The 23,506-nt window shown below is 42.5% G+C and overlaps 3 protein-coding genes across 5 annotated transcripts; 1 reads left to right on the top strand and 2 right to left on the bottom strand.

The window, feature by feature from the left end:
- Window positions 1-76: 76 nt before the first annotated feature.
- Window positions 77-4,978, bottom strand: uap1l1 (UDP-N-acetylglucosamine pyrophosphorylase 1, like 1). Its single transcript, XM_053884487.1, has 9 exons — window positions 4,446-4,978; window positions 4,074-4,278; window positions 3,841-4,016; window positions 3,603-3,775; window positions 2,884-3,077; window positions 2,487-2,627; window positions 2,225-2,410; window positions 1,977-2,043; window positions 77-831 (listed from the first exon to the last, which is right to left on the bottom strand). Exons 1-9 carry the CDS (start codon window positions 4,723-4,725, stop codon window positions 748-750), a joined length of 1,506 nt encoding a protein of 501 aa, XP_053740462.1. The 5' UTR covers window positions 4,726-4,978; the 3' UTR covers window positions 77-747.
- A 1,487-nt stretch (window positions 4,979-6,465) lies between these two features.
- slc25a25b (solute carrier family 25 member 25b) lies at window positions 6,466-19,210 on the bottom strand. Of its 3 annotated transcripts, none has more exons than XM_053884475.1 (11): window positions 18,461-19,210; window positions 13,505-13,631; window positions 12,654-12,741; window positions 12,434-12,469; window positions 12,214-12,325; window positions 11,314-11,472; window positions 11,103-11,255; window positions 10,923-11,030; window positions 10,428-10,595; window positions 10,203-10,353; window positions 6,466-8,635 (listed from the first exon to the last, which is right to left on the bottom strand). In XM_053884475.1, the coding sequence occupies exons 1-11, from the start codon at window positions 18,770-18,772 to the stop codon at window positions 8,451-8,453; spliced, it is 1,599 nt and encodes a 532-aa protein (XP_053740450.1). In that variant the 5' UTR covers window positions 18,773-19,210; the 3' UTR covers window positions 6,466-8,450. The 3 variants fall into 3 exon arrangements, with proteins under 3 accessions (XP_053740450.1, XP_053740461.1, XP_053740458.1); XM_053884486.1 differs by lacking the exon at window positions 18,461-19,210 and adding an exon at window positions 15,926-16,513; XM_053884483.1 differs by lacking the exon at window positions 12,434-12,469.
- A 1,460-nt stretch (window positions 19,211-20,670) lies between these two features.
- On the top strand, window positions 20,671-23,403 carry psmb7 (proteasome 20S subunit beta 7). The gene is made up of 8 exons (XM_053875376.1): window positions 20,671-20,765; window positions 21,077-21,170; window positions 21,331-21,428; window positions 22,133-22,273; window positions 22,371-22,486; window positions 22,607-22,665; window positions 22,741-22,892; window positions 23,192-23,403. The coding sequence occupies exons 1-8, from the start codon at window positions 20,704-20,706 to the stop codon at window positions 23,301-23,303; spliced, it is 834 nt and encodes a 277-aa protein (XP_053731351.1). The 5' UTR covers window positions 20,671-20,703; the 3' UTR covers window positions 23,304-23,403.
- Window positions 23,404-23,506: the final 103 nt, after the last annotated feature.

Below are 23,506 nucleotides of genomic sequence, written 5' to 3'. Positions count from 1 at the left end.
AAGTGCGTTTGAAGCTTAGTTACACCACAGTGAAGCAGAAACGAGGCTCTGACAGATTTATTTCCATCTTGAGTAAAAAAAAAAAAAAACACTAAACATGACATGTAGAGAAGCAACGTTTGTCCTGAATTCTCATGACATATCACTGTTCACATGAATACGAACTACAGAAATGCCATGGCATTATTTAAAGGGGTAGTATTTTCCCCCCACAATACACAATTGTATCGCTTCACAGTCTGCAGACAATTAATGAAATTGTCTAATAAGAATAAAAACCTGCGGAACTCATCAAAACAATTGGATGGTGATGATCTATCAAAATCAACTGCCATTTGTCTTGCAAGTAAACAGGTTAATGTTTATTAAAGGTTCTAAAATGGAAATGCTGCGGCCCCTTTAAGTGCACTTTTAATGGCTTTCATTTAAATGCGCAAATATTTTAGAGTAAATGCTAATAAAAGTGAAACGTTGCCTCGTCAGTCACAGAATGAAGAGGTCAGAGGTCAGATTGTTTTGCATCCATCTGTGTTCCAACCCTTGACCTTGACTTTGTCAGTGCCCCACCACAATAGTCAACCTTGGAAATGTATTACAGCTGGCACAAGTAAAGACCCAAAAGCCAGGCTTTCACTACATATGAAAATCCCTTACTCTTGAAGGCAATGATATCACATTAACTGCAGTTTGACACCATGTCTCTACTACACTGTAGACAATTAATCTTTTGCCGGTAAATTTAGAACATCACTGAGCTTGAAGTACTTTGGCTTCTTCTTCTTCCAGCACCAAAGGTGTTTGTAGTGTCTTGCCTTTCAGCAGCTCCAAACCCTGCAGCAGCAAAGATGAACCATGTGAGATCATGAAGCACATCATATAGTACATCAACAACAACTGTAAACCGTAGCTACTAGCAGTTATAACTGCTTCAGTTGAATGTTATGAATATGAATGTATAAAACCAAATGTATATATAAGTATATGTTGTTGACATGTTTTTGACTCTTTGGAAATCTCACATGATACAACGTATAAAAACTAATTGGAAATATCAAAACGGATAACACATCATGGAGGTGGTCGTGAACATGAGGTTTCCACTGCGTTATTCGAGGAAAAATCCGGAAAAAAAAACCCCAATAATAACTGAATGCCGTTGCTCACGGAACTCAAGTCGCGCATTCCAGCTAGACATACGAAGAGACAGACCGTGAGAGGACGGTGCAGATTGAAGAGTTACTTCTTATGATTAAAAACTGGCATTTTATTGTCATCAATTCAGAAAATTCTGCCAAAACTTTCCCCTTTGCTTCACTTCTTGATTAGATGCGTTACACTCCATGTTTTGTGTTTTTTTTTTTTGTTGTTGTTTTTTTTGGAGGGAGCTGCTCAACCACAGTTCCTGACGGAAGCCCTGAATGATATTAAACCCGCTAGTGCAGGGGTCACCGATATGGTGTCCACAGCCAGGTTGCCTGGAGGAAGTAGCCCACGGTCCTTCAAAAAAAAAAACCTATTTTTTCATGTGATAATCATTATGTTTCATTTTTGTCACTGAATTGATAGTTATTGTGAAGAATCTCTAATGTGATCGGAGCACAGGAGGAATATCATCCATAATATATATTGCGTTATTTCACAAGTGTGTACTAAACTGATGGTAACCCTTCAGGTGACTCAGTGCCCTTGGAGTAGTTCACAGTTGCAAAAAGGCTGGTGACCGCTGCTCTCCTGACTTTATTTTAAATAAAAATAATAATTTGGTGGAATTCAAACCTGTTATTTGAACAATGGATACAATTTTCCTTCAACAATCACGACACTGGCTCCTGTACGCCCTCTAGATGGTATCTAATGCATTGCATCAGCAAGTCTAATAAACTTAGAAAGTTACTTTAACTTTTGTCAACATATTTTAAACAGCATCAACTTATTCGACACAGAAAAATCACAAATGTGTGGTATCATGTTCTCACCTCTCCAAAGTAAGAGACTAGCGGCGAAATCTCAAATAGCGCAGGAGGCTTGTCAGCAGTGATCCCACTGTGGAGACACCATGTTTGATGTAGGGATAAGGGTTAGAATTATCCACACATCTGTGCAATAAAACCATCATGATCAGACACTACGTGTCTAAAGACAGTTTAACTTAAGATCTGGCATGAAATACCTCTGTTCTGACTTTCCTAGAATAGGTTCAATACAGACATTGTGTAGCTCTGACCTGGCAGGATTCAGGAGGACGTTCCCCTGTTGGTCCAGGATAGTTGCTCCGGCAGCGGCGGCCCAGCGACAGTGTTGATTCAGCAGAGAGTTCCTGGCCGTGGTTGGACTGTCTGTGGCTGCACCGTCAGCATTTTTCAAGGGGGAAAACTCGTCCTCCCTCGTGACTTCGAACACCACCAGGTTCCTTTTAGACAAATGTCAACATGGAAGTCAATTTAAACATTACTTGAGTGCTAAATCAAGAAAATAAGAAAGGTCACCTTGAGAATGGAAAGACGTCAAACACAAACTTTTCCATCTTTATGCCATTTGGCTTGGTAGGTTTGACCAGGTTACCATGCTCATCCACGAATGGAATCTTCTTTTTGGCAACATGTGGGGTCAGTTTACTTTCGTAGTTCCTGTGAAACAAGGCGTGGATTATGACAGACATATCCAATATGTTAATGGAACTGCACCAAACTTCCATGAGAGGTTGAAAAAAAAAAGTCTTATCTCCCATAACATGATCAGGGATGGGGAATAGTTAACATCAATCCAACTAGAGTTTGTGACACCACCACAATGACACAATCATCCCATTCATCTACACAGGTGACAGAAGATCATGTCTGTGACCTTTGACTTTTATATGTGAGACAAGAGACACTCCCTTACTCTGCCACATCCTCCAGAAAAGCTCTGGTGAAGAAATGAATGCAGATGTTTCCAGCACTGTAGACCAGCTCCCCTCCTGGACCACAGAGTTGGGCGGTGGTCTCCAGGATCTCGCTGTACTCCACCACCTGGGGCACACCTTTCACCCGACACACCACACCCACAGGCTCGGTGGCGTATGCCTTCTCCACTACCTGTTTTACCGACAATCACATTGAGTCTTAAAACATGAAATCATTTATAATCAAATATCTTATTTTAAGATTCTTCTTCTTATGTCCTCCTGTCTTTTGGTTTGACGGCCCCTTCAGTCGTGTTACTGCCACCCATGATTTAAGGTATCACTGAGAAAAACAGTTCAGTACAGTTCTTTATATGTTTTCAGCCAAGCTTCTATATTTCATACATCTATTCCCGGCGAGCCATTATCAACTTTATACTGCCTTTGGAAATCATTTATCGAAAGATAAGCAACGGGAAGCTGAATGTCATGCACCTTTTAGTAACAGTTACAGGCTTCATGTGCAACTTCTTTCGAGAGAATCGCGATGCAACAATCTTTTCCATCGCAGTTAAAATACCACAGTGAGGCTTGTTGACATTAGCTGCAGTTGCTGCTCCTTCTTGCAAGAACAAAGGTTGATGTTTGTACTTTGATCCTGGCGTAAAATAAAGGATTCGCTGTGATAAAACTATGATTTGGGAGGGAGAGAGGATACCTTGGCACCGCAGTCTGCTCCTTTACTAACACAAAACCCGATAAACACCGGGTCGGCCATCTTGACCAGGATGTTGTCGACACAGTACACATGCAGGAACTCCACTCCTCTTCTCTTCATGTCCTCAAGCACTTTGTTATCCACCATTGCCCGGTACAGACCACCGTTACCATCTGAGCGGTCGGGAGACATGACATTAGCAGCTAGGGAGACTATTGAGGTGCAAAAGCGCTCGTACCTGGAGCCATGGCCAGCTTCCCCTTGTTCTGCAGAATGAGCTTCCCATCAAAAGACACCGTCGGGATCATCCTCTGCTCAAACATGATCACGTTGGACGGGTTCAGACCAAAATAGTTGTTTTCTTTAAAGAAGTTCTTAGTTGGGGCCAGCGTGAAGTCGCTGGTCATGATGTACCTGGTGGTGACAGGACAGTTTTAAACTCTCTTTCACGCGACGTCTGAGCTTCCTCACCATGGGACGGTGCACTTGGACCCGAGCTTCTCGTCCACCACACGTTGGATTTGCTGAATCCGCTCGGCCTGGATCTGGTACAAGGTTTTGCCACTTGGCAGCCCAACTTTATACATGCCTTTGGGGTACTGGACCCCGAGTCGTGTGCCCTGACCGCCGGCCAGCAGCAGAACCCCAACATGGTTCTGTGAGATTTGCAACAGTCCTGTCAAATGAATATATCATTTCAATCTTTAAAAAATTGGATTCATACTTTAACTTTATAGCTCATGTTCATTTCATTTTAAAATTAAATTGTAATACCTCAACTCGATCTGCGGTCAGAGCAGAGATTATTACCATAATGCCTGTGCTAGAACACCTGTAAAGTACCTTCATTCTCCCACTCAGTCAAGGAATCGGCGTCGCTTTTCTTCACGCTGCCGATGAACTCAGGAGGCACCGGTTGCATGTGCTGATCCAGGCGGTCAGCCGAGGACTCTGCTGCCCTCGCGGCCCCCTCGCAATGAGCCTTCAGTCCGGCCAGGTCTAACTGAGACAGCTCGTTCAGGAAGGCGTCTCTCTCCTCCTCAGACAATTCTGGCCAAAACTGCAGGACATGAGTCTGTCCGGCCGAGGCCAAACGCTGCCGGATCTCCTCCAAACAACTCATGTTGAACGTCGAGCGCTTCAAGCGAGGACTCCGTGGGAAGCGCGGCGAGCAGGAAACGGGCGTCTCGCGAACGAACCCGTGACTTCAGTCTCCGCGGAGTGTGAAAACAGGATCCAGTTGTCGAGACGGTTTCAGGTTGACAGTGTCTTATAGTCCTTCCAGCCTGAAGACTGCTGATGTCAGCGAGTTTTCCGTCCGCCACGAGCGAATAAGACTACAACTTTATGAATCACAGGAGTTCTTAAAGGCGCAGTCAGTGTTTTCTACCGCTCGTGGCGAAGACTTGCTGTCGGAGACCATAGTCGCCGTAATGTAAGTAGAATTAGGCATGTTGGATGCAGAACCTCAGTAATTCTGCAAACTTGTATGGAGTCTGAGGAGTGCCACAACACAGCCATGGAAATAAATACACATATGGACGAAGAAACACATGAATAGAAATACATTCGTTTAATAACAATATACACATAATGTTATTCTGTGGATATTGAATCTTTAGAAGATCTACTCCACAATATTTTAAAGCTTCCACAACAACAGTTGTCAAACTTGGGCCATGAACTGAAGGATGGAACATGACTGCAGGGTGACCGTGGAAATCTCCATGTAGCAAAGATTTCCAAACACAGTGTTTGTACTCATGGCTTGCATGGCAGAGTGATGGCTTATACAATGAGACATACTTCCGTGGTGTTACTGGGAGCTCACTGGTGATGGAGCCCATCATCAAAAGACTTATAATGGACAGCAGTGTAAATCTAATGTCAGTGCACCGTCCACCACTTCTCAGTGGTCACCGCGTCACTGCCAGCCCCAGCACTCTGCACGTGTGTATTTTTCTGCCAGGGCTCAGGTGTTCCCGGCGCTAAGCGTGGTGCACGGCTGCAGTGAGGAGGCAGACTTCATTTTTCACCATTAACCTTTTTTAAAATGATGTCTTTATGCATTCCTGCTCAATGGAAGTACAAGTAACATCCGACTTATGACTGGGATCGGTTCCGACCAACTGGTGGTAGGTCAGATTGTAAGTCGAATGCCATTCAAAATGGCAGATGCCAGGGTTGCTACTGTAGTGGTAGATCGCTGTGTGAGAGGGAGATGCTGGGATACTGTGCTGCCGTAAATGTCGTACACGATTCAAGGCTGCTACGTGCTGCGGTGCCAGACATTGAACAGAAAAAAAAGCATCTGCTGACTGTGGTCGTAAGTACAGGTGGACGTAAGTCGAGCAGGTCGTAAGTTGGATGTTAAAGGGAAAGTTATGATGCAAAAAAGAACATCACCTGAATGGAAGTGGGAAATATTAACAGCAGACCGAGTAGAAACAAAAGTTAAGACTTTTAATTTGGCTGTGGTTTAAAAAAATCAATTACTTAATCTGAATTGATTTTCCTGTGCATGGCCTGATCGATTAATGAGATGCCCAAACCCATTAGTTATTGTCTTGTCTATGGTGTGTATAGAAAAATAGGAAAATGACCTAATGTGAACCGGACACCTGCGTGTCTGTGCTAGAACATACTGTGTGTTTTAATACTGGAATTTCAAAACAGCTGTCAACGGTGAAAGTGCATGTAGTTCACTAAAACATCCTTGTTGCTTCGGATGACTCATAAGGACAAACATTAAGAGCTTCGGATTCGAATAACAATTCTTGAGTTTCTACCGGAGCACAATGTTTCCTTTGTTTACAGTTCAGCAATCCAAGCTAAATGAAAGCCAACAAGTAAAACGCTCTGAGGAACTTTAATGTTGAACATATTTACTTGACAATTTGTTTCATACAAGAAGCATTCATATATTATTTTCACCATCACATTCTTTCAGTGGATGCAACTATAAACATACAGCTACTCTTCCAAAAATCATACTCTCTGTTGCAACATACAGCGTCATAACAAAATAAATTACAAATATAAATATATAGAATACATGTAGTGCGCTAAGTCACCATTGACCAATATATCCTAACCTTCAGTCAATACAGTTTAATACCCCAGTACATTTCAAGTTCTACTGGCAGATGGTCAGTTTAAAATCAAGTATGGCTACTCTTAAGACATAAAAGAGGGGTTAAACCTCTTTTTAATAAAAATAAAATGACAATGCTTTGAGGTAAAGGGTAAAGAAAACATGTACTTTTTTCCACTTTGTCTACAGCAGTGTCAAAGCTTTATGTGTCCTCCATCAGCCACAAAGACACTACAAGGTTTCCAATGCAGATGTGGTTCTTAATAAGGCAGCGGTCAACACAAAACATCTGAGGAACTAGTCTTTCAAAATTCAGGTGGGTTACAGTTCAACTGGGTTTTTGATTAAACCAAAATATAACTCATTTGCATTTTAAAATTCCACAAAAAAATTCCAAAATTCCAAAAGCCTACATGGAAATGGGTATTTAAAAAAAGTTGCACTAGGAAAAATCCTCAGACTGAATTTTTGGCTCTACTTCAAAATTCACAATGATCAATGTACAGTGCAAATGCAGACAACAAACCTGTCAATGAAAGACAGAAATCTGCAAAATCGCAATAAAAGTGGAGTCAAACAGTCTCTTAAAGTGCAAACTAATTCCACAGCAAACACTGTGTGATTCGACACAGGAAGTGTCCAGTCACTTGATGGAACCCAGTGACCTTAGTAATGGCAAAACTTTACAATTTCAAATGACGAGAATGAGCAATGCAAATATCTTTACATAGAGGCAAACATTAAAAAATATATGTAAATAGCATTGGCAAAACTATATCTTTTTAAATGAAGAATTGAAGTGACTTTCTTACATCAGTGTCTAGACGTAGACGTGTTTTCTCTTCAGAATCCATATTACTGTCTAAGCCACACAGATCACAGTGTAACTCCCGCTCAGCTCTAACTTGTTTAGATGTAAAAAAAAACAATAAGTTGCAAATGAACTATAGTTAAGTCTCAGAGGTCTAATTTATTCTTTGAGGGCCACAGCCAACACACGAGCCTTCCTGTGTCAGCCTGTCAGGGCAGATACTGAGGGGTTCCCAGGACAACTGAAAGACATAATCGTCCATGTGGGTCTGGGTCTGCCCCAGGGAAAAGACTCCTGAAACACTGACACCCATTTTGGTGCCTCATATGCGTAGTCTTGATGCCATTCGCCCTTTTATTTTTTAGATTTTACATGAAGTATCGAAAGCTTCGATTGCCACTGCTTCACAAGCCACACCCCATCACTGTGCAAATATGTTGCATACAACAAGGGATTGTGCAATTCCTGGAGCAGATATTCTCACTACAACAACACGTGTTGAGATTTATCAGAAGCAGCAGTTCATGGCAGAGCAGGAAGAAGAGCTCTAGTGCAAACTCTTACTTTAAATTGGAGTTATTTTTCTCACTGTGGAAACATGCATCTTAACTGTTTGTGTTGTTGACTTGCCTGATATAAGACGGATGCACCGCTGCGGGGGCTGTGCGGCATAGATCATGTATTATAGGACTAATACTCACAGGTGGCTACTTCCACATTACAAAGATGATGATTGTTTTGGGACATGTCTTAGCAGAGCCCTTCAGCTGCTCTGCCAAGGCAGTGCAGTCACTCCAATAATATCAGCCATTTCTATGTAAACATTTTTCAGTCTGCTCAGAGAAGAAGCTGCACCTTTGAACAAATATCAAGCAGCGGAGAAGCTCAAGTTAAGCAGCATGTTTTATGATTCATACTTCACATTTGAAGTCTCCTCATCACATCACTTTGACTGAGCCCCCAGAGCGATCTTGAGGTACTCGTAGACGACGTAGCTGATGCTGACTGATGGAATGACCTTCATGAAGTTGGGCGCCAAGCCTCGGTAGAGTCCAGTGAAGCCTTCAGTTCTGATGATGTGCCCGAACAGTCCCGACATGCTCATCTGAGGCCCTCCTCCCAGAGTAGCTGAGGGTCACAGAGCACACTTCAGTGTCATGACACCGCCTAAAGCTTGGCTTGTCATGTATAGATGTGCAACTGATGTCTTCCATTTAAGTGGCTTTCCAATCTGCTTTGTATGTTTGAAGACGTAAGAGACAAAGAAATAGCAACAAGTCTGCACATGCACAAATCTCAGTTTTTGCAGTGTGACATTGTGCACTGTGCTGTCAATTTATTTTGATTGAACGCTTTTGTGCGTTTTGTCGGCTAACGAAAGCAGTGCTGTGTTAATATTTCCAATAAGATCAACATCTGTTGAATCTGATTCACTCCCTGCTGTGCAGCCTCGCACCTCTGCGCCTCAGGTGATGTCCTTTTGTTTCTCCTCAGCTGGCAGCACTCTGCGCAAAATAGCTGGTTTGTGACCCATGACGAAGCGCAAAGCGAGCCCGAACCTTTCTTTGATCATCACCTTATTTCTCTGTCACTTCTTAACATTACGAGTCATCGTCATCTCAGACCTTATGTGATGACGGAGCTCCACCACAGCTGTAACAGAATGTGACGTTTCACAGCCAAAACTAAACATGAAAGAGTCTTGTTATGTTAATTTCACGAGTAAAACAAGCTGTGTAATACGGAGCGTCTTGATTTATCCACACTACTCTGACAATAAAGCTAGTTTTATCTGTGAAATACAGATCCAGACATCAAAAATGACTAGTCTGGTAATCTTCAGAAAAATATTCGCTGTTCTCCACATGCAGACAGCTGCGGCGCTGCAGAATCACAGCAGTGAAAACAGTTAATGTAGAGCCCAACATTATTAATTTACATTAATCTGTGGGTCAATAAAATCAGGTGTTTATTAGCCTGATAAAGGCGAAAACATGTGAGTTGTCAAACACCTGCCACATAGCGAGACTACTGCGCTCCACTCCTGTTCCCCAGCACCAGCTCCCGGCTGCTCACCCCAGTGTTCTGGGAGTTTGTTGTTGAACGATGTTGTCGGCCCAGACAGCGATCAGTCCCTTTACTGCTCTGCATTTATCATGTTTGTGTGGAGTTGTGCTGTACACGTAGATTCCAGCATCTAGCGCCGAGTCAACTGAGGCGAGAAGCTCACCCTGCTCTGAGAGCTTCCCAGGACAATGTGAAAGTGCAGCTTTCCAGGCGGGATCAAGTCCACGACCAAAACCAGTTTGCTGAGCGGTGAGCCAAACACATTGTGAAGAGCCCCATAGTCAATGTGGCTGCCACAACTACTGAATATAGTGCCTTGGGTTTGGAAGAGGCGTGTGACCCAAACAAAAAAAGGAACTGCGGTATGGGGTGTTGACGGATCTCTCATATCTCAGATCAGTTTATGCTACCTTTTTAGTTGACTTTGCTCAGAATTAAACTACAAGAGAAGAGAAAGTGAAAAGACAATGCTCTAAGGTCACGGTAGATTAGGTGATTAGGTCAAAATAAGGAATTGAGGACGTGAGTCGGGAGTGTGATCTCCACCTCCACGGTTCAACTTCATTCAACTGAGGAAGCTGACTCCTGCCAGCAGCATAGCACACTGAAGACGCTCGACTAACCTTACCTTGTGCCTGCATCCGTGTCCGGACTAGAGCCAGTGGGTAACTGGCTAACTGTCCACATGTGCTCGAAGTGGTGCCGCATGCCAGAAGCACAAACACGCCCGGATCCGCACTCTCAGTGGCAAAGCGCTGCAACCAGGAATTCTTCAAAGTCTAGCCAAGCAGCAGAGAGACAAGGATTAGGTAAAGAAACAGCGAAGAACTGTAGAGAGCGCTGCAGCACACACCTCATACACAGCCAGGTCGATGCCTGCGTAGGGGATGATGCCCAGCATGTTGGGCACGTAACCCTTGTAGAAAGCCGCCGGACCTTCCTTGTGTAGGATGTGTTTGGCGCAGTCCAAGATTCCTGAGTACTGGCCCGTCTTCCTCAGTGCTAACCGTGTCTTCAGCACCTGAGAGGACAGGGACGTGGAGTTAAGCCTACACGGTTGCATTTCGGATTCACAGAGAATCTTTCTGTACAGCAGACATACATAAACGGTGCATTATTGGTCATATTAAAACGAGTTGCTCACACAGAATGTGAGTTTGTGTATGAAGGTCTGTTTTCCTCCTGATAAGAGGTCACAGTCCAGTGTCAGATGATGCCTTCAAGGCTAAAAATTTAACCAGCCACTCAAAAGACAAAAGATCCAAGAGGACATTTCTGCATAGAAACACAATCACCAATTAGTCGTCTTGTTTGAAACTCTAAAGGGAGGTCAAGTCTGATTTCATACCTCCATTGGGTAGATGCTGCTCTGAGCAATGGCTCCCGCCAGAGACCCAGCCACAAATCTCTCCGAGATCCCCAGTGTCTCCTGTTTGCTTCCAATTAATCGCTTGATCTGATGGTCAAAGCAGAATTTTGGTCACAAGGTGTCAAGATATTAGCTCCACATCCGCAGGGGCACACGCACCTGCTCGTAGGCCATGAACTTGATGGCAGATTCGGGAGCAATCTTGACAACATTGATACCATTTCCTCTCCACAGGGACCTCACGCCCCCCTCCTTGAGCATCAGAGTGAAGCCTCCAGTTATACGCATGTTGTTGCTCTTGGAGGAGTGGACCTGCAGGGAGCTCAGAGTCAGAAACCATTGTAACCGCAAGATGAGTGTCATGTCCCACCTGCATCAAAACTTTCAGTCTGTCCAGTGGTGCAGTGCACGTCCGTGACACTGCGCCAGCTCCTCCACCAGCCACCAGATGTCGCCACAACATTCCTGTTTTTTTCTCTTCAGCTGTGAACTCGTCTGGTACGATCAAACTCTCGCCAACGTCAAAAATCTGTGCACAAAATACAATGTTAGGAACACAATATTTTGCCGTTTATATGGGACTAATAGACATGGCTCTGAGTCGCCGTGACTCGATAGATTGTGTGATTCCTTTAGTACACAGTACAAGTATTTGGAGGCGTGTGCTGTTGAGGAACAATGAAAGTGAGATTACTATGTTTTATGGTCATGATAAATGATTACAAGAAGTGAGGGCGTAAGTCTGGAGGCTCGCCATCAACCTCCATTGTTCATTCTTCAATATCATTCAGTTCCACACTTGTGACTGTATACGCAAATCCACGTTTCATTCTAATGTGGCATCAGATTTGAGTTTCTAAGCTTTACATATACTGGGATAAAGCTGTTGGGCATATAGTTTTGTCCTCAGTGTTTTGGTATTCTTCCAGTTTCATTCTTAATTCCAGTGAAGGGCGATAAGGAAGTACTGTGTCCTCTGCCCTAGTTTTGAGTAAATGTTTAATAGATATTATTCATACAAGTCGCATAAAGTCACATTACTACTTCTTTAAAGTCACTAAGGAGACAACGGAGCAAATTCATAGATGAACATCAAAGCATGTGAGTGTGGCGTGTGGCAACCTCTCCAGTCTGTCCCCCAACAGGTCGTGATGTGACATTCACAAACATTCAGATGCTTCGATCCAAGTCTCTCTGCGTTGTTCTTGAGGCGACCAAGGACACGGGGCTACACGTGGTACACGACAGAGCAAAGTCCAAGAGTGAGTACCGTGGAGTGTTTCCAGTAGAGGATGATCTCAGGGATGTTATCAGCAGGATGCAGGAGGTGGTAATCCCGCCACTCATTCCAGTCGATGGTCATTGTTCCATTTTTGTCCATACTGCAAACAAGAAGGAGACGGTGAGCTTTGAACTGCAATGACCCCGGATTGTCTTTCCACGTACAGAGTCACTGGCTGATCAAGGAAACTATGGCAGTGACTACTTACTACAAGATAGGGGCCCAGATATGACCCCTCCTTATTCTGAGATCAGCCAAAGAGAGGAACACACAGACAGACAAAGAATTAGTGGAACTAGATGAGTGTCAACTATAGAAGGATGAGGAGACACAATGATGGCAAACATCAATGAACAGTGAAGGGATTCCATTAAACTGCCATGCACTGAGGTAATGACAGAAGATCACAGCATGTTTTTGCTTCTAACCTTTTCAGTATTTTCTCCGCTTGCTCCTTCGAGATGCTGACTCCCAGGTCACGCAGCGACTGCATGATTTCCTGCGAGTCGATCTGACCTGGAACACAAGAATTCACAAGTCTACATGGACATATTTGAAGGATTTTGTTCCATAAGAAATGTCAGCATGAAGGTCAGTTTTGATCTTTAGAGAGCTACTTTTCATCATAACGGGGGACACGTATTTTAAAATGAGGAAGTATGACTTCACAATGTTTATGTTTTAATTAGGGGTGGGATTCGATTAAAAAAAGTATCTGGTTAATTAGATAATTTGTGATTAATTAATCTCAATTAATCGCAGTTTAATGGTATGAGAATATTTGCCACATTTTTTTATTTGAATGAATTTGGTATATTACTGAATCAAATGATGGACCCATACATACATTTAAACAACAAAAGTTTTTATATCACCTTATCTAAACTAAAGCTCTTTTAATGTCTTGAAAATATTTGTAGAAGAATTTCAATTTTATAAGAATTTCAAATACATTCAGAGTAGTGGAAACCCTGGCCATTGTGTAGTGAAAAACATCCCTGAAACAAAAGCCAACAGAAGCTTTTGTTTGCTTTTGTTCAGGGATTCCTCCATGTTTGTTGTTGTTGTTATCATCCTAGCTGCCACGTGTCTTGTGCATCAGTGTGATCAGTGGACCAGGAACTCCTGCACTTACAAAGGTTCCCTGTTGTCTGGAGAGCAAACTGTTCAATTAAATTACATTTCCCACCACTAGTTTTGATCAATATATTCCATGATTCTCAAATTATTCCCCATAATTTGGTAGGAGATTAGACGGTCACGTTCCAACATTCCTCACCATCATTCTTTCTGTCCAGACTCTTGAATACCAGCCGCAGTTTCTTCTCGTGATCTCGAAGATAGTGCACAAATTCCTCAAAGTCCAGCTGCCCGTCCATATCTTTGTCTCCAGCTTTCACTATTTTCTGTAACGAGAAAAGTGACATGTTTACACATTCGTGGGGGGAGGGGAGTTGGCTAAAGCACCTCTGTTGGAAAGGTCATCTGACCAGGAAAGCCTCCACCAGCTGCCATCTGTGCCCTGTGGACTGTAGTCTAAACCACTTTATAGACAATCCAGTACTTTCTGGCAATACGACCTGTCGAGCCAAGTGGAAGGACTTACAAGCAATGCGCTGAAACGAGATTATACACTTAGCAGCAGGAAATGGCTGCGTTGAGTCGCCTGGCAACTCTGGATGATGTCCAGCAGACTGCTGAAGTCAACCATGTGCACCAGTGGACCCAACGATGAGCTCAGCAGATGTTTTCCCTCAAATAAAATGTTTCAGTTTAGAAATAGCAATGACTGCTCCCAACAGCGATGGAGGGAGACAGCTGTTCTGAAATAGAACCTCAGGAAAAGCCCATTTCTGTTGAAGAGAACAAAACCATTCATCTCGGGACACCTGTCAGCTAGTGGCCCCATGGGAAAACTAATTGATCTGGATTTCTAAAGACCGAGACTCTGACAGAGAAAACAGTGAAAAGGTGACATTAGTCGAGGGGGAAGATAAGCCTGTCAGCAAAATTAAATTCTCCTTTTGCAGGGAAAAGCTTTTTTTCAAAACAGATACCATCTCTCATACTGTGCTTAACTGGAACGGATGGTAACTGACATTTATAACTTAACCTAAAATATCAGTTTGACGTTGGTTACTGTCAGAAGCCTATCCTCCCAGAGATTACTTGACTCACATTTTCAAGACATGTGAAGCACGAGGTCACTCAAGATCAGCACCTCTCCAGGATAACATCTCCTGCTAAATTTAAGTGCTGGCATATCAATCTTAAGGCCTTTGGGCCACATCCGGAGTACTAAATAATTATGTCTGGCTGCAACACACAAATCACTTCAATCTGACATACTTCATGTCTTAAACTCAACTGAGTGTTTAAAGCTCTGATATCATTTACTTTTACTCTATTTTTTGAGTGTGACCAAGTTTGACACCTTGACTTTTGCCCATCACCAATTCAAAGACCTTGATAATCTTAACCATTCATCTAAAAGCTGTAGCTCTTCATTGGCACTTCACCTCCACCAAATCTTTACCAACTTAAATAGCTCAATGAGTACCTTCTTTTCAAAAAAGGGACATGTTTTTGTCAGAGAGTAGAGCATAAGAAAGATGTAGGAGGATGAGGAAGGTTGCAGGTTCGATCCCCGGCGGCATTTCTGCATGTGCGTGTAGGTTTTATCCAGGGTACTCCGATTTCCTCCCACTATCCAAACACAAGCTCACTAGGTTATTTGGTAAAATTGTCTCTTTTGCGTGTGTGTGAATGGTGTGTGTGCCCTGAGATGGCCTAGTGACCTGTCCAGGGTGTATTCCTGCCTCTCGCCCAATGACTGCAGGGATAGGCTCCAGCCCTCCCCGCAACCCTAACCAGGACTAAGCGCTGGTTGACTGTATGACTTGTGATGTTTTGTAAGTTGCCAGCTGACAGACACAATATGGTCGAATATGGTGCCTTGATTCCAATTGAGATGTGATGTGATGAGAAAGTCGGCACTCCTGGTAAGAGACAGGTCCCAACCAAAATTTTGCAATCGTGAAAACAGTGCATCTTGTGGTTACCGTGACAGGAAGGCCAGATTCACAGGTTAATCCAAATTCCAGTGTACATTACCTTGGAGCTATTTTCTTTTGCCACTCTTCGGGCAGAGATTTTACCCCAAAAAGTTCAGGCGTGTGTTTCACCCTTGTTAATCCATTCCACTGTTGGTCAGTGTTTCTCTTCCATCTTCTCAAGATGAATTAAAATCTACTTGAAACGGTCTAAATCAAGTTTGTTTTGTGTAGATTTTCATTCATTAAAAACTGTGCAGCCTGTTTCACTGCCAAACGTTATTTTCAAATGTTTTCTTGCATCACAAACACACATGTGCATGCGTCGTTGGTAACAGAAATCAGTCTAATGATTTATTTGCTTCAGCACAGCACACTGGAATTTCAGGTATTTTAATTTATTTAACTTCAAATAGAAAAATATTTCCAGAGTCCACATACCACTGATTTGTATATTATTATGTACATAATATTTTATATCATATTTTTACAAGGCACACATTTTAAACTGAGCTATCATTCCATGCTCATCTTAAAATAACATTATTTCTATTCACCCACGGTTACTAATAAATCACCCATGTTGCACATATTGCAGACACATTGCTGATAAAGAGTGCATAAATGCACCTAGAAATATGTGTTACCTGTTCATGGTCACTAGATGGATCGACCATCAGCAACAGTACAGTCTTCTTTGGAATCACTGAACTACAATTTTCATCTTCACTGTCAGCTGACTGTCCTGTTTGCTTCCTGGAACCAGCTGACACATTTGTACAGAGATCAGGGCACTCCCTCTCCTCCCCTTTTGACTGGTTCTCAGCAGGACTGTCCCCAGTCCATCCATAGAGGCTCTGGCATATAAAGCTCCACATGTCCTTCAGCATCTCTGAGACTAGTAAAGGTGCACTGCACACAGACCAAAAGAGGCTGAGATGATGCTCACTGTATCTCAGATGAGTCACACTGGCAAACTTAGAGAACCAGTGGAGTAATATCCACTGAGTCCACGGTCCTCTGTCAGTGTGTAAAAGTATTTACAAAAATATATACAGTCCACATTCAGGTCCACGTGACTCCATCAAAACATTAAATCCATCATCAAAAGCCAACCTAGAAAGCACAACGTTCCCATGTTGGAAATCCTTGAGAAGCCGGCTTTACTATCAGCATCCGAAGTAATGCAGCAGTCAGCCACAGGAAACCTGCATCTTCACTGCAGTTAACCTCGGCCAATCAGAGAGCCTCATAGTGGCAGGTCGCAGTGACGACACATGGAGCCAGCACTTCCACCAATAGAGGACAAGATGGCTCAAGAGGGAATTCATTTCTTCCTGTCAGATAGACCAGTAAGGGGGGAGGAGCACAGGGCTTCCCCCACACTGTAATTCAATGGCAGCAGAGATTCTGCTGAGTAATGACTCCCCCTCCCACTCAATCTTCTGGGTCTTTCTGAGCATCCAGCTGGCTATTTCATTTTTACTTTCAACCGAAAGGCAGTTTGCTCAACCTATGTCTGTTCTGATGCCTTGTCATGTACATGTCTGCTTAGAGAGAACAGCAGACGACTGCCAACAGATGTGTATCCACTTTCAGTATTGTTATTTCATTGAACATTTGAAGCTTCTGTACGGCTGGCTGATACCCAAATTTGATAAAGAGTTTACTCTGACAGGCAGACTCGCTGCACCTCCTGATAATATGGGATTAAGGATGTGGATAAACAATTCAAATGTGTTCAAATTGTTAAAAAACCAAACTTGTGTCTAAATAATTGTTCAACTGTCCAAGTCTGTTTTCACCTTAAAAACTGGGCCGTGTGTACCATGTGTGGATCTGTGATGTCCACGACACTATGTTGTCTGGTACCAAACGTGCTCTTGGCTCAGCACTTTAGTGACCAATGTCTAATCAACAAGACGATAAACAAGGTTTGTTTTCAACAGCAAAATTTAGGTCAATTTCAATACAGGCAGAAGAATCATTGAACACAACAGGTGTATAACAAATAACATTCAAGCCAGTAAGAATTCCATGAGAAGAATGAACAGGACAGGACAGGACACTATAAATTTTGTGATCCAGCACCAACAAATGTAGATGAAATGTCTTATCTTATCTCTTTTTTGATGACTGTCAGTAGAAAGACTAATGTCACCTATTCTGTCTGGGCGGTAAGCACTGTTCCCAACATGGGGGAACACCACAACCCATGTGAACTCACATGACCCTGCCTGTGATGTGATGTCATCATATGCCAAACACACACACAGGAAATATGCCTTAAATCACTGATGCTCTTGTTTATCTTCACCAAAATTGGCTTATAGGTGATTTATGCAACAAACCCACGCAGCAAACAGAAATGCACATATTTAACCAGCGGAAACATATCATTTTCTCAATAAACCAGTACCTGGCCCATGCCATGCTATTGGGATATAATTCCGTAATTCACCTCAAATGGTTTTAGCCCTACAATGACTCTGGGATGGATGACTATACGTCCATGTACTCAATATCTAAGGGACACACCAGCCCAAATCATCTCTCTGCATATGGTGCAGCACAGCAAACTTATCTTAGAGCCAGCCAATAACTTGTGACTCCTAATATTTCATTTCCTGGAAAGGGCTAGCGTTGGCGAGCAATAACTTGTCCTCAAGTATTAATGGTCATTCCCTCTGTTTTCCTGCTGAGAAGCTTATCCTCATCCTCACCATGACACATTCAAGTGCCAACAGTCGCCTGAAAGTCACAGCTTTGGAAATGGGCCCTCCTCGAGAGTTCACCAATTCAAAAACATGACCTTTTATCTACTATTTATTCATTCAATTATTTATGCATTATTTATTATTTGCATAACCTTTTTTAGTTTACAAACACCTTTATTTCAAACAAGGCAAATCTGACCATTACACTGACATTATCTCTCAAGCAAATGTTAAAATGTCTGATCATATCAACATCTAACAAACAAAATAAACACCTAAAGCCAGACAGGTTAAACTAATTTGATTACAAAAGTATGAGACAAATGTTTGTGGGAATCTCTGAAGGATGACGGGAACAACCAATTCAATTTTAATGACAAGAACAATCTTTACAAGGCTTATTTAAAAATCCAAAAGTAAAATTCAGCAAAAAATATAGAATGCAGAATAAAACAGTCTACCTACCATGAGCTCATGTTCAGTCCGATGGACTCCCAGCTTCTTGAGTCCAATTGTGAGGTCGTTGACACAGATGCCCCCATCACGGTTCACGTCCAGGACCTGGAACAGAACCTTCAGTCGGTGTTCCTGCTCCGGTTCCCCGCACACGTCACAGTGATGGACGTTATGGCACGGCTCGACCACCGGCGTCCGTTTGGCCGATTTCGATGCTGATGCTGAAGAGGCGTCCTCCAGAACAGGATGGCTGTCCGTGGATCGACACTGGCAGAGCACGTCCGTGAACAGAGGTGTCACCTGCGGGTCCTTCAGGTGCATGTTTTTGGTGGCGAGTGGGCGAACAGCAGCAGCAGATCCTGCTCGGTGAACCACGTCGACTGTCCGTCTCTCCTCCCCCCGTCGCTCCTTCGACGACCAGCCGCAAACGAACCGACTAAAGCAAGCCTCACATCACGAAAAAAATAAAATAAAATCTAAAATTTGTGTCCGCGCAACTTCCTTAACGACCGAGCGTTTTCGTAGAAGTGACACTGATGCGGATGATAAAGCCGGCAAACGACGACGACCGCGTACTTTCACAGCATCGTTTCTTCAAACTGTTGCAGTGAGTCGTTGCCACAAAACATTTCTGGAGAAACCACGAACATATAACATCGCGTTCCTCACCGTCTGCAAAACCATTGTAATGACATACCGACAACAGAGTGGAAGGCGCTTTACGCGGACAAGAAGCCGGGTGCGTCTGGATGCTCTCTTCTTCACTGGTAACACCAGCTCACAATCCAGAGCTACTGGAACACTGCCCCCTTCTGTACACACACGATGCTGTTATAACACTATAACTGTCCGTTGCCGTTATGCAGCAACTTGTTCTCAAGTATCTTCTCATTCAAATACATGTTTTATACGTTTACAACACGTGAAACAAAGTTACTCACTACTTTGCGTTGTCATTCTAATAACTCGAGTGTCTTAAATGGGGCCAAAAAAGCGCATATATTATGTATGTTATGGAGGAATAAAGGAGACATATTTTAGATCATTCTGATTGAAAAACGTCCCTTCGTAAAGATTAACATTTATATTGGCTTATATGAAGATAGTAAATGATACATAAATCATATTCACAGGGGAGAGTTTGTGTCACAAAATTCACTGCTTTTCAGGAGTGGCTTGTAAAGTTACATTTAGTTCAACCCAGAAATACAGTGAACAAACTATATTTCTGACCTATCTAGAAATGCAGTTTGTGTTACTATAACTTACTACTGCTACTGATTACGCTCACTAAACTCAGAGTTAAATGAGTTAACAATTAGTTTGCATGAAACATATAAACCACATTATCTTGTGTCCTACTGGGAACACATTTATACTACAGGTGTAGTGAGGTTTATCATATGCTACCCTGAGACTCGAGAACCACTACTGGAGATATGCTGAAGTCTTGGTACAATTTGATTCATGTTTATAACTTTTCCTTTGTTTTTTTTTTATTTCCTCCTTTGGCATATATATATGAACAGTTTGCTCATCCATTTGTAATAATATTGTGACATTCAATAATTATGTTACATGCAGTGAGCAAAGGTTTTACATGTAGTCCAAGTTACGGGCCAAAAATAAAATCTTTTGAACTTCTTTTGATTTGCAATCCTTATAAATATAAGACGTTCCCTTGCTTCATTGTTTACCACACTGTACATAACATTTAATGGGTTATTAATGGAATCAGATTTCGTATTTCTCCTGGTTCTCATGACTCATGCCACTGTCCTGTCACATGATGGATGTGTCATGCTACAATGCATGTGTCAACTTCTGTGAACTCCAGATGGACAGGTGGCAAATCAGTCTTTTCATGGGAAACGTAAGAGCTCGGATCGCAGGAGCAATTTACCCAGAGAAATGTGTGCAGTCAGGCTGGTCCAGCATGAGAAGTGCCAGGTCGATGGTCAGAAGGAGGAAGTTTCAAAAACTGGTGCGGGGGCAGCAGCAACAGCACCCACATTCACATCCATCTAAAAATCAGGAATACAATGCACAGTGTACTGGACCTGACGATCCACTATTAAAAATATCACAAATTCCTTGTTCCTGCATGCGTGTTTTTTTGTTTTTAGCCTGTGAACTGAAATTCCTGTTTGTCCTTGCAACTTCCTGTCCAGTAGATGGCAGTGTAAGCCGATTTGTTGCTTGTACGTACCATAAACCGGAAATCGACGAGAGAAATCACAAAGTAACGCAAGATGGCGACTCTGACTGTGTGCCGGCCGACGTCTGGTGGCTTTAATTTCGAAAACTGCAAGAGGTATATACATTTTTATAGTTGAATGTGTAGTTGATCATGAAGTGCTCTACATAATGTGGGTTCCGACTTTTCCATCTTTTAGCAGATGGAGTTAAGCATTGGGCATCCTCGCTATGACTCAGCCATTCCTCCCGCTAGCATCATTAGCCTGACATTTATCTTGTTTTGGGACCTTAAATTATAACCCAAGTAGTCTAGATTGCATTTATGGCTTTTCGCGTGATGTGTTTTCCTTCCTCGGATATTTTTTTTCATTCACGATGGCACCAGGCATCGAAGTGTTCTTAAAGAGTCATACATTCCTCCCTCAGAAATGCACTTGTGGAAAGAGAGGCTAACTCGGTGGGTTGCAGTCTGCCTTCTGCCCGGAAAACGGGAACCACCATCTGTGGCGTTGTTTTCAAGGTGAGTGATATTGATTCAAATGGGAATATATTTTACCTAATGCGATGGCATCTGTGGTTAACATAACAGTTGTATTATATTTTTTATATTTATGGGAACGACCGTCCGTACCCTGGTTACAGTGAACTAAAAGGATGATTTTTCCATGTTTTTTATGCAGGATGGAGTTGTCCTTGGAGCAGACACCAGAGCCACAGAAGGCATGATTGTTGCAGACAAGAACTGCTCCAAGATCCATTATATCTCGCCGAACATTTAGTAAGTGACCAATTTTGTTGCCTGTCTATGCAGAACCTAATCTAACCACAAATATTTGTACCGGTACTTAATATACATGTTTCCAGTGTAAACCTAATCTGTACCTTGTGTAAAACGTAACATTATGAAGAGTATGTGGATTGATAATGACCATCACTAGGTTGTGGCTAGTTCAGCATAGTTATGAAGTGGTTGATCTGACTGGTTTCATGATTTGTATATGATGAGGTTCATATTCAATTATTGAACTGCATTTATTGATTTTCCAACAGTAATAGAAGGTACACTATTTTCTATGGTGTCATTAGTTACTGAAATCTTAATTTGTTGAGTACCAACTCAAAGCTCCTTAAACAATTACTTGACATTTGCTTTATGCAGGTACACAAATACATGTGTACATGTACATGATCTTATGCTCATGCCTCATGATTACTGCATGTGATTGATCACTTCAGTTTGTCCATCATACAGTTAAGAGTTAGAACCATTGATTGACTTATTCTTGGAGAGCACCCTAATTGAAAACATGTTTTGTTCTCAACCAGCAACTGGTCTGGTTGTTGTGGAGTTTGAGTGTTTACACTCAAACCTGGAAAGCATTGTTTCCTTGGTGATTTCCCTTAGTTTTGTCCTGTGGAGGACATGTTGATTCAGTTCTGTCAATTTAAATGTTGAACTTATTTTCTCACTTCGTCATCCAGCTGTTGTGGTGCTGGAACTGCGGCAGACACGGAGATGACCACGCAGATCATATCCTCAAACCTCGAGCTGCACTCACTGTCGACAGGCAGAGTACCTCGAGTCGCCACTGCCAATCGCATGTTGAAGCAAATGCTATTCAGGTTTGCTCCTCCTTCTTTACCATTGATATCGCCTCTCCTTTTGTATTGCTAGATGTTTTATTCTCCTCCCTCTAAATTCACCTTCTTGTATCTTCAGGTATCAGGGTTACATTGGAGCAGCTCTGGTTCTGGGCGGTGTTGACTGTAACGGTCCTCACCTGTACAGCATTTTTCCTCATGGCTCCACCGACAGACTACCCTACGTCACTATGGGTCTGTTTTCAACCTGCGACTTTTAATTTTGTTTATGTCCTATTTGTCTTTCACCCACTTATTTCTGCTACTATTGATGTGTTACTCCTAGTTTGGTGTCATTTAATTTTCCTTCTACAGGCTCTGGTTCTTTGGCTGCCATGGCTGTTTTTGAAGACAGATACAAACCTGACATGGAGGTGGGTGCACTTTTCCTTCAATTTTGACATATTGAGCCTGATCTGACTTTGCTTTTTTAATGTATTGATTGACAGGAGGATGAAGCTAAGAAGCTTGTGCGTGACGCCATCGCAGCAGGAATCTTTAATGACCTGGGCTCTGGCAGCAACATTGATCTTTGTGTGATTTCAAAAGGCAAGGTGGACTACATCAGACCCCATGATGAGGCCAACAAGAAGGGAGTTAGGTAAGAAACGTACTCAGTTAAAAAAAATGTATATGTCTGATATTTTTAACTGCCAGCATTCATTGTTTGTTTAGTCATGAATGAATGATACTGTTTAAATAAAGCTTACGCCTTAATGTAGTGCTGTTGTCAAAGCCCATTGAAGTGTTTTTTACTCTGCTGTTTGACTTGTTGCTTGTTCTGATGTACTTGGAGTTGAGACAACAAGGTGGTGTTAGAGTTTTGATCCCAACACGCACTTTGAATTGGTATGGTCCTTGAAGACCGGAGTCTTATGTCATGTCTTCTTTTTGCTGCAGGGCTGGAGACTACAAGTACAAGAGAGGAACCACCAGTGTGCTGACAAAGGTGGTAGCCCCACTGAACCTGGCCTTGGTGGAGGAAACTGTACAGACCATGGACACATCCTAAAATGTCTCGCCCCCCACTCATGTACCTTCGCTTCTATAAGTGATGGGAAAAGCTTGTTGCTTGTTAATTCCTGGTTTACAATAAAAACATTAGTACTTCTTGTCTGTTGTTTTTTTTTCAAGGAACTGTTGTGTGTGTAATTCAAAATTCTTTTTTGAAGGGACCAAAAGAAACAGGATTTCAGCTAGGGAAATACTTGGATA

This window comes from Synchiropus splendidus, chromosome 1 (genome assembly GCF_027744825.2).
Source record: "Synchiropus splendidus isolate RoL2022-P1 chromosome 1, RoL_Sspl_1.0, whole genome shotgun sequence".
In the NCBI taxonomy this organism is placed as follows: domain Eukaryota; kingdom Metazoa; phylum Chordata; class Actinopteri; order Syngnathiformes; family Callionymidae; genus Synchiropus; species Synchiropus splendidus.
Note: the sequence above shows the minus strand (reverse complement) of the source record. Positions and strands in the feature narration are given on the sequence as shown.

What these genes read in the sequence shown, in the direction of transcription:
- uap1l1 (XM_053884487.1), bottom strand. Translation starts at nt 4,725, where the DNA reads ATGAGTTGTTTGGAGGAGATCCGGCAGCGTTTGGCCTCGGCCGGACAG. An exon ending in GACTGAGTGGGAGAATGAAG is followed by an intron (nt 4,279 to 4,445) that starts GTACTTTACAGG and finishes TTCATTTGACAG; the next exon opens with GACTGTTGCAAATCTCACAG. An exon ending in TCCAAGTGCACCGTCCCATG is followed by an intron (nt 4,017 to 4,073) that starts GTGAGGAAGCTC and finishes TGTCACCACCAG; the next exon opens with GTACATCATGACCAGCGACT.
- slc25a25b (XM_053884475.1), bottom strand. Translation starts at nt 18,772, where the DNA reads ATGCACCTGAAGGACCCGCAGGTGACACCTCTGTTCACGGACGTGCTC. An exon ending in ATCTGGGCCCCTATCTTGTA is followed by an intron (nt 12,326 to 12,433) that starts GTAAGTAGTCAC and finishes TCTTGTTTGCAG; the next exon opens with TATGGACAAAAATGGAACAA. An exon ending in GCAGCATCTACCCAATGGAG is followed by an intron (nt 10,596 to 10,922) that starts GTATGAAATCAG and finishes CTGTCCTCTCAG; the next exon opens with GTGCTGAAGACACGGTTAGC.
- psmb7 (XM_053875376.1), top strand. Translation starts at nt 20,704, where the DNA reads ATGGCGACTCTGACTGTGTGCCGGCCGACGTCTGGTGGCTTTAATTTC. An exon ending in TTGAAGCAAATGCTATTCAG is followed by an intron (nt 22,274 to 22,370) that starts GTTTGCTCCTCC and finishes TTGTATCTTCAG; the next exon opens with GTATCAGGGTTACATTGGAG. An exon ending in ACTACCCTACGTCACTATGG is followed by an intron (nt 22,487 to 22,606) that starts GTCTGTTTTCAA and finishes TTCCTTCTACAG; the next exon opens with GCTCTGGTTCTTTGGCTGCC.